At 49.6% G+C, this 11167-nt stretch overlaps 1 protein-coding gene across 1 annotated transcript in view; it reads left to right on the top strand.

The window, feature by feature from the left end:
- Nucleotides 1–621: 621 nt before the first annotated feature.
- The window catches only part of LOC148162098 (protein Shroom2-like), a 77994-nt gene continuing 67448 nt past the window's right edge, over nucleotides 622–11167 (top strand). The window contains exons 1-2 of the mRNA XM_088020366.1: nucleotides 622–630; nucleotides 4770–4921. Coding sequence (XP_087876492.1) covers nucleotides 622–630; nucleotides 4770–4921 — 161 coding nt within the window. The remainder of the gene's footprint in view (nucleotides 631–4769; nucleotides 4922–11167) is intronic.

The following is an 11167-nucleotide window of genomic DNA, read 5'->3' as shown; positions in this document are numbered from 1 at the left end:
GCCCTTCCGATTCGTGAAGCCTCATTTCCTCCCCCCGAGACGGCGGTGAAGGCTGCCCCTCGCATGCCCACTGCACGGGGTGAGACGCCTTGTAGTCGGTTACCAGACTAGATTCTTTTGCCTTTGTTGGGTGTTCACTCTTGATCATCTGTAACGCCCCTTCACCCAAGTACGAAAACTTTGTTCCAAGAAGACTCTCATTAACTGTTTCCCTCCCTGCCGTTCCCGGCCAGAACAGTTCCAGAAGAACGATAGGATGTTCTGCACGTGGGACATCTGAGTCTCCCCTGGGACTTCGGGCGTGACTCCGCCCGCATGGAATGCCGGTTGATAACTCAAGGTGTGGACCGTGGGGCCCGGCGTGGGCACTTGGGGCTTTCGTCCTGGACGTGGGAAGAGCGTGGCACGTGGGCTTTTGCATCGCGGGCATGGAAGGGTCTGTCTCTGCCTGCCTGCCACTTTGCACGAGGGGCACTTCTGAGTTGGAGCCAGGGACCTCGGGAACTTTTCCTGACTGCTGTCGGCCACAGCTGCCCTGTGGGTGGCCCCCTCGTTCTGCAGATGTTAGGCTGTCGCCTCGGCCGGGTAGTAGTCCCAGGCACCGGGACGGGGTGATCATCGATGTCGCATGTGTGATTTACTGTAAAATGCTGGCAGGTGGCGTCCTTGTCCTCCTTGGCGAACGCGGACGTCAGATTTATTCTTCACCAAGTTCAAAACCTCATGAATCCTACCTAAGGTTTGGGGGTGGTGGGGAAGTATAGAATGGAACTTTTCACAGCTGCTTTTTCTTTTATAGCTACTTTCCCCGTAAGCACAATAAATATCAAAGAGAAACTTTCTCTTGGCAAGGAAGCCAACGGGTGGCTAAAAACCCAGCTACTTTATCTCCCAAACCCACACCTGTTTTTTCTGGGATGTGTAGGTGGATTGTGGTTATAGGGCGAGGCAGAAGGATGCTTTGCAATGCAAAGCAGTTTATAGAGGACAGACTTGAGGAGTCTTCACAGATCTTCGTGGTGAAGCCAGAGTAGATGACCGTGGTTCACAAGTCTCACAGAACTGGTTCCTAGAAGGGTTTGTGGGGATGAGACTGAAAAGCCCACCCAGTGGTAGGCGAGCCAGATCCCGGTGATGTGTCTCCGCAGGGCGTGCTGCCTTCAACACCGGCCCTACGACCCTGCAGGGCCTTCATCATAGTGGTTTTGCCTCAAGACTTTCTCGTACTACTGAAATTCAGAAGCACTCACTGTAGCGAGGACACTTACAACTCTTGTAGCGGCTCAGAATCCTTTTCTTGTTAGATACTCAGGAAGGTGTGATCGCACTAAATGTACCGTAACACGAAACTTAACTATTTCAACCACTTTCAAGTGTCTGACTCCGTGATATTGACGACATTCGCGTAGTGCAACCATCAGCCGTTGTCGGGAGTTTTTCATCTTCCCAAACTGGAACTCTGTACCCACAAATCCATAATTCCCACTCCCCCGGCCCCTGCTGACCTTTACTCTAGGTGCTGTCTCCGTGAATTGGCCTCTTCTGGGTCCCCCATATGAGCGGAATCACACAGTCCCTGTCTTTCCGTGGTGGCGTATTTCACTGCACGTGCCGTCCTCAAGGTCCATCCATGCGGTAGCAGCTGTCAGAACGTCCTTCCTTTTTAAGGCTGACCTACATTCCAGTGTATGGATGGACCACATTTCCATTATGCGTTTACTTCTTGATGGACATTTCAGTTGTTTCCACTTGGAATGCGTAACTGTTGAAAGGTAAAATAAAATTCTGTCCTGAAAAATCGGTGACGGAATGAATTGTACCTTGTAAATGTGTATTTCTGAAAACCATTCAAAATACAGGCCAGGCCCCCTGGGTGACTTCAGTGGGTTAAGCGTCTGCCTTCGGCTCAGGCCATGATCTCAGGGTCCTGAGATCGAGTCCCGCACCAGGTTCTCTGTTCAGCAGGGAGTCTGCTTTTCCCTCTCCCTCTGCTGCATGCACTCTCCCTCTCTCTCTTCTCTCTCTCAAATAAATAAAATATTTTAAAACAATGCAGAAGCTCAAGCCCTACCCTGGACCTGCTGAATCAGATCTGCATTTTAAACCCTGGGAGATTTGCTGCATATGACAGTTTGAGAAGTGTTGGTCTCTGAAGCCTAGAAATGTCTTCAAGGCAGGAACTCCACCTTGTAAGACCCACCGTCCCCCCCCACACACACACGCACATACACACACACACACTATCCAGCACAGTTGTTTGTGCAGAGTACTTGCTCACTAGATACTTATTGAGTGGCTCAGTCGTTAAGCGTCTGCCTTCGGCTCAGGTCATGGTCCCAGGGTCCTGGGATCGAGCCCCGCATCGGGCTCCCTGCTCCACGGGGAGCCTGCTTCTCCTTCTCCCACTCCCCCTGCTTGTGTTCCCTCTCTCGCTCTGTCTCTCTCTGTCAAATAAATAAATAAAATCTTTTAAAAAAAATAGATACTTATTGAAAGAATAAATACCAAGTCTGAGCTCAACGCATGCATGTGACCTGTCGACCTTTTTGTACTCACCCCACCAAAGCATTTAACTGCTAGTATTTAAAGCAGTAGTTACTAAGTGCAGACCCAAGTTGCTTTCTACATGCATTCTTTCTACATTCTAGATTTTGCCCTTACAATCCTTATGCCCAGTGCTTGGGAGGCGGGGTGGGAGGAGATGAAACGGATCCAGGCACGACTGCCACCTGCCTCGAGAGTCTGCAGCCCTCAGGTCCCTGCGTGGGGGACAGGTGCTGCGGGCCCAGGTAGTGAGCCCAGCTGGAGCGTTGGTAAGCTTCCCCGGGGGGTTTCTCCACCCGCTCTGGTGGTGGCAGCTTCTGCCTCCTGTATCTCCTGCCCTTTCACCTGGCCCCTCCTCTGCCAAAGCTCTAACTACTGGGGACCCAGGGTTCCCTTCTCTGTGGTTCTCTGCCCGAGACTCTGTCTCCTGTCTAGGCAGTGTCCTTCAGTCTCCCCACCCCTCTCGTCCTTAAATACCTTCTGCAGGGGGTGTCTCCATGTGTAGGCCACCTGTCCCTGGGAGCCGTCCTCCCGCCACCAGCTGCCCACTGCACCCTCCACTGGGACGGCCCCTTGGCCTCTCCCACGGGGCATGTCAAAACCCAAGCTCTCCACCCCGTGTGACCTGCACCTTGCCTATACATGGCTGAGGCTGTACTCTTGTGCGGGTGGAAACTGACAATCTGTTATTATGTGGGGATAAAATTGTCTAGACTTTTGAAACCAGTTATTAACCAAAATTCGAAGCAGTCCATTCAGTGAGGAGTAGTTGTTTAATTTTGTTTATGGTGTTCACTTGCAATGAATAATTGCTTTGTGAACTGAGGAGTTCAGCTGTCCTTGGATGTAGGTGGAGGTTTTAGGAAAATATCGTGCATTCGCAGAACTGAGGCATGGCCAGTCGCTTAGTACCTGGCTTTTTAGCTACGTAGGAGAAATGTAGTGCTCTAGCACCTTGTGAGGGCTTGGAAAGTAATTCTTAGCTTAGCCACGGCAAACAGTCAAGCAGTGAACTTTCAGACTCTACACAGATAAGCTCGTAACCGTTAACTTTTTTCCCTAGTGTTCCTAGCAGTTTGTAAAGATAATAGCTTTTTGGTATAAAACCGGGGTTGCCGAACTTGTTTTTGTAACAAGCCAAGAGGGGATCAAATATTTTTGGCTTTGTGGGCCAAAATACTCAATTCTGTCCTGTCGCAGTATGTAAACAAGTGGGTGTGGTTGTAGTCCAGTAAAATTTTTATTTACTGGGGGAAAAAAAAAAAAAAGGGCAGCTGGCCGGGTGTATAGCTCATGGGCCATAGTTTGCCAAGTGCTAGTACAGAAAGCAGGCTGGGTTAGTTGCTGCTAAGTTGATTATTACTGTATAGGAAAAGCTAGGATTAAACATCAAGATCTCTTAGGATTAAAGTTATCAGATGGACAACATTCAAGCTTTTCATGAGTCAGTACGTGTTCATACATTTGTGTTTAGCACAGAGTCGTGAATGCCGTAATATGCACAGTATGGCATAATCTAATTAGGACTGTAGTCAAAGAAACTGTTAGGTGTTAGGGCTGTGGAGGAATCGGAACGTTCGTACGCACACAGACGATAAAATGGTGCAGCAGCAGCGGACAGCCTGACAGCCCGGATGCTCACCACGCTTGCCCTATGACCCAGGAGCTTCGTTCCCAGGTGCAGACCCGCGGCAAATGAAGACACATGCTCACACAGAAACCTGAATGCCCGTGTTCATAGCAGCATAATAGCCAGAAAGGAAAAGCTCCAGTATCCAGCAGGGGACAAGTAGTTAAATCAAACGTGGTACTCCGGGGGCGCCTGGGTGGCTCATTCGTTGGGCATCTGCCTTTGGCTCGGGTCATGATCCCAGGATCGCGCCCCCGCATCGGGCTCCCTGCTCCTCGGGAAGCCTGCTTCTCCCTCTCCTGCTCGCCCTGCTTGTGTTCCCTCTGTGGCTGCCTGAGCACACATGCTCTTTCCTATTCCCTCGGTGAATGGGTAGCCCTCGTCCGTGCAGAGGTGGCCCTGGGTGAGGGATGTGTCCCTTGTTCCGCAAATAGGAATCAGTGCAGCCTCAGGGCCCAGGAGGGGTCCACGCTGATCCCAGAGCCCGTCACAGAGCCTGCGGGCCCCATATGTCACAGCTGTGTTGTTTCTGGCCGAGTTCTGGGTGCCTGCTTCGCTTGTTTGGAAACTCATGAGACATACTTCTTTGTTGCAGATTGAAGAAGGAAGTAAAGCTGCGGCAGTGGACAAGTTACTGGCTGGGGACGAGATCGTCGGCATCAACGACATTGGTCTCTCAGGATTTAGACAGGAAGCGATTTGCCTGGTGAAGGGGTCTCATAAAACCCTGAAGCTGGTAGTGAAAAGGTAAGACCCATGCCTCATGCCATCTTTACAGACAGGAGTGAGTCAAATAGCAAAACGTGAAGTCAGCTTGGCCGATCTGTCTCCCTGCGAGCAATCCCAGTTTGGACTTGATCTGTGTGTGTGTGTGTGTACATAAAATTCTATTTCTTGGCCAAGGATGAAAGCATGTGCGCACACACAGAATTCTATCTCTTGGCCAAGGATGAATCCAGCATCAAAAACTTAAAAGATGCCTTCTTGTATTACTAGGGATTGTTCATTTGATTTATGAAGTGAATTTGAAAGACTCTTTTTTTCAACAATATGTAGATCGTTAGCAGAGAGCTATGCTTCTGTTCCAAATAAAGTGTTGTGCCACTGCGTTTTCGTTTTTTACGCAAAAGTAGAGCATGACTGCGCACAGACGTTAAGTTTCCAGGGCCGGGGTGAGGTTGCGGCGGGGGGGGCGGGGGGCGGGGAGCAGGCTGCCTGTTCCTAGAAATCAGATTGCCCCTGGAAGTTTGGAGGACTTGAAGGGGTTAGAAAAGCAGAGTTGAGAATGTGATGCTTTTAGACACGGGAGCTACAACAGTACTCCTGGACCCCCGTAAAGGTACTTGGGATTTGTCTTCATAAAGAACTTGTTCTCCACCTTGCATTTTGTAAGTTGGCTAATTCATAGTAAAGTGTTTGCATGTCCCCCGCCCCCCCCCCTTTTTTTTAGCAGAATTAGTGCAGTCTTTCTAAGTTTGGCTGTAAATCTTTTTTTTTTAAGATTTATTTATTTACTTATTTGACAGAGAGAGAGAGCGAGTGCACACAAGCAGGGGGAGTGGCAGGCAGAAGGAGAAAGTAGAGGGAGAAGCAGGCTCCCCGTGGAGCAGGGAGCCTGATGTGGGACTTAATCCCAGGACCCTGGGATCATGACCTCAGCCAAAGGCAGACGCTGAACCAACAGAATCACCCAGGCGCCCCTTGGCTGTAAATTTTTTAAAAACAAATGGACTCAGTCATTTACTTTAGTTTTTAATACTGCCTTGAAGGCCTGTTCCCAAAGGACTTTACTCTTTTTTTTTATTTTTGGACTCAAACCATATCGAAGGAGGAGGCTCAAAAACAAGGAAGAAAAAACTCTTAATTCGTTGCCGCACTGAATTAGCAACCTCATTTGTAAGTGGTACAGGCTACCGTCTTTGTAAATGAGAAGAATAAACTCGGATAGCGGTTTGGGAGCCGTTTCGAGAGGCTGAGGTGGGACAGACGCTGTAACATTGTACGGTTATCCCTCTGTGGGCGCGGGGTGGGTGTGCTCACAGTGCCCCGAGGGAAACGGCGCAGTGATGGCGGGCACGGAAGCTTGGCCCCCTGAGCTGAGCTAGGCCCTATGCACTCGCTGTCTCTGGGACTCCTCGCCGGCCCCCGGGCTGAGTCGGGTTGCCCTCCTTGGTCTCCTGTACAAATCTGCAGGCTTCCTTGGAAATGAGACACTAGGTTTTGACTGTCGAGTTGACAGGGATTTACCAGTAGCCAGGCCCGTCGTTGGTGAGATGTAAGATTGTGGGGAAATAAGCATGTACTTGATATACTGCCAGTTAGGATACAGATTAGATGGACTTTCTGGTGGGTGGTTTGACAACGTGTGTTTCAGAAGCCATATCTTGGACCCACGGTTTTCGTTTCTGGGCTCCCAGATACTCAGTAAAGGGAAGTGACATGAATTAGAGACCATCCACGGTGTAAAGTACTGCTGTGATATCAGCATTTGCTGACATGGAAGATGCCCCACAAAGCCCAGCTAAGTGCAACACATAAAAGCGGTTGGAGAACTGTGTATATCCAATTCTTACAGGGTTTTTTGTGGGGTTTTTTTGGGTTTTTTTAAGATTTATGTATTTCTTAGAGCAAGCGGGGGTGGGGTGAGGGGCAGAGATGAGAGAGAATCCTGAAACAGACCCCCTCCTGAGCAGGGAGCCCAACCCAGGGCTCCATCCCAGGACCCTGAGATCACGACCTGAGACAAAAATCAAGAGTTAGCCGCGCAACCCACTGAGCCACCCAGGCGCCCCCCATTCTTACAGTTTTAATTTTTAAAAAATATCGTGGTACAGTACACACAGCATAAAATTTACCCTATTAACCATTTTAAAGTGTACCTTTAAGTACACATATTACTTTTATAATAAGAACTATTGAGCTTGTTCCATTTTTAGAGACGAGAAGCCTTTGGGGTTCTGTGTGCCTTTGTTCTGCGAGTCAGCAGGAGCTCTGGTCCCCAGAAAACCGTCAGCCGTGCCATCATGTTCTGTTCCAGGAATGTCCCAAAGGACGTTTATTTATTGCTCTGTGATCAAGACTAAAAGAATGACCCTAAGAAGGGTGGGTGTTTGAATGCCGGCTACAAATGTACTCTAAGGCTAACTTTTTTTTTTAATATTTTATTTATTTATTTGACAGAGAGAGCAAGAGAGGGGACACAAGCAGGGGGAGTTGGGGAGGGAGAAGCAGACTCCCCGCCGAGCGGGGAACCCGATGCTGGGGCTCGATCCCAGGACCCCGGGATTTTGACCTGAGCCGAAGGCAGACGCTTAACGACTGAGCCACCCAGGCGCCCAAAGGCTAACTTTTTATTCTTCATTTATTTCGTTCTTTTTTTTTTTTAGCTTCTTTTTTTTTTTTTTAAAGATTTTATTTATTTATCTGAGAGAGAGAGAGAATGAGAGATAGAGAGCACGAGAGGGAAGAGGGTCAGAGGGAGAAGCAGACTCCCCGCTGAGCAGGGAGCCCGATGCGGGACTCGATCCCAGGACTCCAGGATCATGACCTGAGCCGAAGGCAGTCGCCCAACCAACTGAGCCACCCAGGTGCCCCTTTTAAGCTTCTTTTTAAGATACATGTGTATCTGTGGAGATTGTTGCACGTTGAGTGCGCTGAGGTCTGACTCCTGATTTTTCTTAATGACCCCACGGTGCTGCACGGTCTGGATCCTCTGCCGTCTTATAGATCCTCTAGAGACGGACATTTCTGCCGGTTGTGGTGGGTACCTCTAAGACACCGTGCGGCAGCGAGGGGTGCCTGTCCCCGAGTCTGTGTACCTGCACTACAGATGGATCGTTAACGGTCCGCTTCCAGCCCGGAGGGACCTGGGTCAGACGGTTTGTACGCGATAAGCTGTGGTAGCCACCTCCACGTTCCTCGGACCACGTTTCGGGCTCACGTCCGCTCTAGCAGAAGTAGTTTCAGTTAGTTTCTGTTCTCTTTGTGCATGTGACAGGTGAAAAATGGCTTCGTTGTTGAAGTGGGCGTTTTTCATTATGACTGAAGTTGGGCATCATTCCATATGTGTAGAAGCTTTTTTTTGAACTAGAGGAACATCTTTAAGGGTATAAAAATAAACTGAATTCTGTTCAAAGCAAAGTACGCCATGGAGAACTGGTCAGTAGAGGGTCAGGGGGAAGGCCCACGGGGCCTGCTAGCTGATGGAGGTGACCGCATATCTAAAAGACTCTTGGGGAAAGGGATCAGACTTTTGCCTTGAATGATTTATGGGAGTCGCTGTGCAAAACCCCACTTTTGCACTCTGTATATCCAGTTTTCCTCTTTTTTTTACGATTTATTTGAGAGAGACAGAGAGAGCGTGCGCGAGAGGGGAGAGGGGCAGAGGGAGAAGCAGACTCCCTGTGAAGCAGGGAGCCTGACGTGGGGCTCAGTCCCAGGACCCCAGGATCATGACCTGAGCCCAAGGCAGACGCTGAACCGACTGAGCCACCCGGGCACCCCTGTCCAGTTTTCTTTAAATGAGGTCTGCACAGCATAATTACCTGGTTTAGATGGGAATTCATGTTTTAAGCAATATATATGACAAGATATAAAAGCAAACCAAGCACTTTGTTCACTTTTTTTGCAAGCATACTTTTATTTATATTGGGTTTTTTTTTTTTTGATGTATTGACATATATCACTGTGAATTTGAAAACACTTTTAATAACAGGTATTGTGAAATTTTTTTTTAAGATTTTATTTATTTATTTGAGAGAAAGAATGAGAGAGAGAGAGAGAGAGAGAGCACATGAGAGGGGGGAGGGTCAGAGGGAGAAGCAGACTGCCTGCCGAGCAGGGAGCCCGATGCGGGACTCGATCCCGGGACCCCAGGATCGTGACCTGAGCCGAAGGCAGTCGCTTAACCAACTGAGCCACCCAGGCGCCCAGGTATTGTGAAATTTTTAAAAATAACTTCGGATTAAAGATTTTATTTATTTGAGAGAGCACAAGCAGGGGGAGTGGCAGGGGCTCCTGAGTGGCTCAGTGGGTCACGTGTCTGCCTTTGGCTCAGGCCATGGCCTCGGGGTCCTGGGATCGAGCCCCACGTCAACTTCCCTGCTTGGTGGGGAGCCTGGATTAATTTTTAATACCGTATGTGGGCTCTATGTGGGTATTACTTTTGTCTAATAGAAAAAAGTCTGAAATGGTGCTTTGTTCAGAAACATGAATGAAATTTTCTAACCCGGGTAATTAGTTAATGTTAGGGTCTGTAGCTGTCACCCAGCACATGATGAATTACTGCTATAAAATCCTGGAGATGCAGAGTAAGGAGCACTGAAACTTCAAACGGAGTTTCTAGATTTTCCTTACTACAGAGGCACCACTGTACTTTTCAAACAGTTTCTCTGAAATTGGTAACGTGTATTCTTCTCTGTCTAAATTTAAATCTCTGCTTAAGCCCTGCCATTCTCCTCTTTGTCCAACCCCGGGCAACCACTAATCACATTTCTGTCTCACACATCAGTTAGCATTCTCTAGCATTTCATGTGGAGCTCCAAAATAGATCGTGCACTCTTCAAAAAAAAAAAAAGTGGCCAGTTTATAAAAAGGCACTCTGTAATTTATTCATAGATCGAGCCACAAACACACAAATATCCTATGTTGCCCTACCCAAGAGTGTGGCCAAATGGTAAATTAGCTTGTTCAGCAGCTATCTATTTTTTTTTTTTTTTTAAGATTTCTTTATTGATTTTGGCGGGGAGGGGCAGAGTGAGAGGGAGTACGGAGTCCCAGGCGGACTCTGTGTTGAGCGCGGACGGAGCCCGACGCGGGGCTGGATGCCACAACCCCAAGACCACAACCTGAGCCGAAACCAAGAGTCGGGCGCCCAGCCAACCGCGCCCCCCGGGCACCCCGCTGCTCTCAATCTTCCCTTCGTAGGCCGGTTTTATCTCAGTGTGGGAGGCGAGCAGGGGCCCCAGCAGCCAGGAAGAGCGTCGCCGTGGGCCGGTGGGACAAAGCGGCGGCGTCCTGTTCCGGGGGCACGGGCGGCACATCTGTCGTCATCGGTTCGAAGCTGGGCCTGAGAAGGCGACACGTGGGGAGACGTGCGCAGATCTTTCTCCCCGGTGGACTTTCTTTCCCAGACAAACGAGAGCAAGCACTTCCCTTCTCCCAGAGTGGTGTCGGCTGGAAACGAAGAACTGTCACTGGGATCCCCACCAAGTGCGCCTATGCTGTCGTGCGCGGTGCCCAGGAGGCAGATAACCGTGGGACCGTGAGCAGAGGCTGAGCTGAGCGGGAAGTTCTCGTCTTGTCCTCTCCTCCGGGTGCTCTGTGGTTCTACCTCTGCTTGGCCAAGGGAAGTGCTGCTCGCGGGAAAGTGCCGGGCGGATGCGGTAACCTTTTCCGATGTGTGTCTGTAGGGTCGTCAGCTGTGTTATCTGCACGTGTCTCCCAGCTGCCCAGGCCCCACCCTGCGAAGTGTTGAGGGGCGGGTCTGCGGTGGATCCTGGGCTGGCGTTTTCACAGACAGCCCCAGGCTCTTTTGCTGGGCAGCCCCAGTGGCTTAAGCAAATGTGCTTGGAGAAGGTGAAGACAGACCAGAAACTGGGTCACTGGGCGTTTTCCTGATCCACGTAGCCGAGGTGACGAGGCTTCGCTGTTGCAGAGGTGCTGAAGGTCTGCCTGATGCCCACAGTGTGTTGGGGAGGGCGAGCGTCTTGCTCAGAGCTGGGGTTAAGGCTCTTGCTGTCTGATTCTAGAAAACGTGCGCTAAAAGCTCGGCGTGACAAGTGCTGCGACACAGCCCTCCATCTTTCTCGCTCCGTAGGCGAATTAGCATAGGCGAATTCAGCTCCTTACAAGTACGTATAACTTCAAATAGCCTACGGAAAATTTCTTTTCAATATCATGCCATTCATTATTTTGGAAAGCTTGCAGTTGCTCTTTTGGCTTTTCTTTCAAATCTGTATGGTAATAACTAGTTTTGCTTACAATGGAGTCCAC

Source organism: Eumetopias jubatus, unplaced genomic scaffold, assembly GCF_037043125.1.
Source record: "Eumetopias jubatus isolate StellerSeaLion01/CBP00866 unplaced genomic scaffold, mEumJub1_p1.0 scaffold_23, whole genome shotgun sequence".
Lineage (NCBI taxonomy): Eukaryota > Metazoa > Chordata > Mammalia > Carnivora > Otariidae > Eumetopias > Eumetopias jubatus.
Note: the sequence above shows the minus strand (reverse complement) of the source record. Positions and strands in the feature narration are given on the sequence as shown.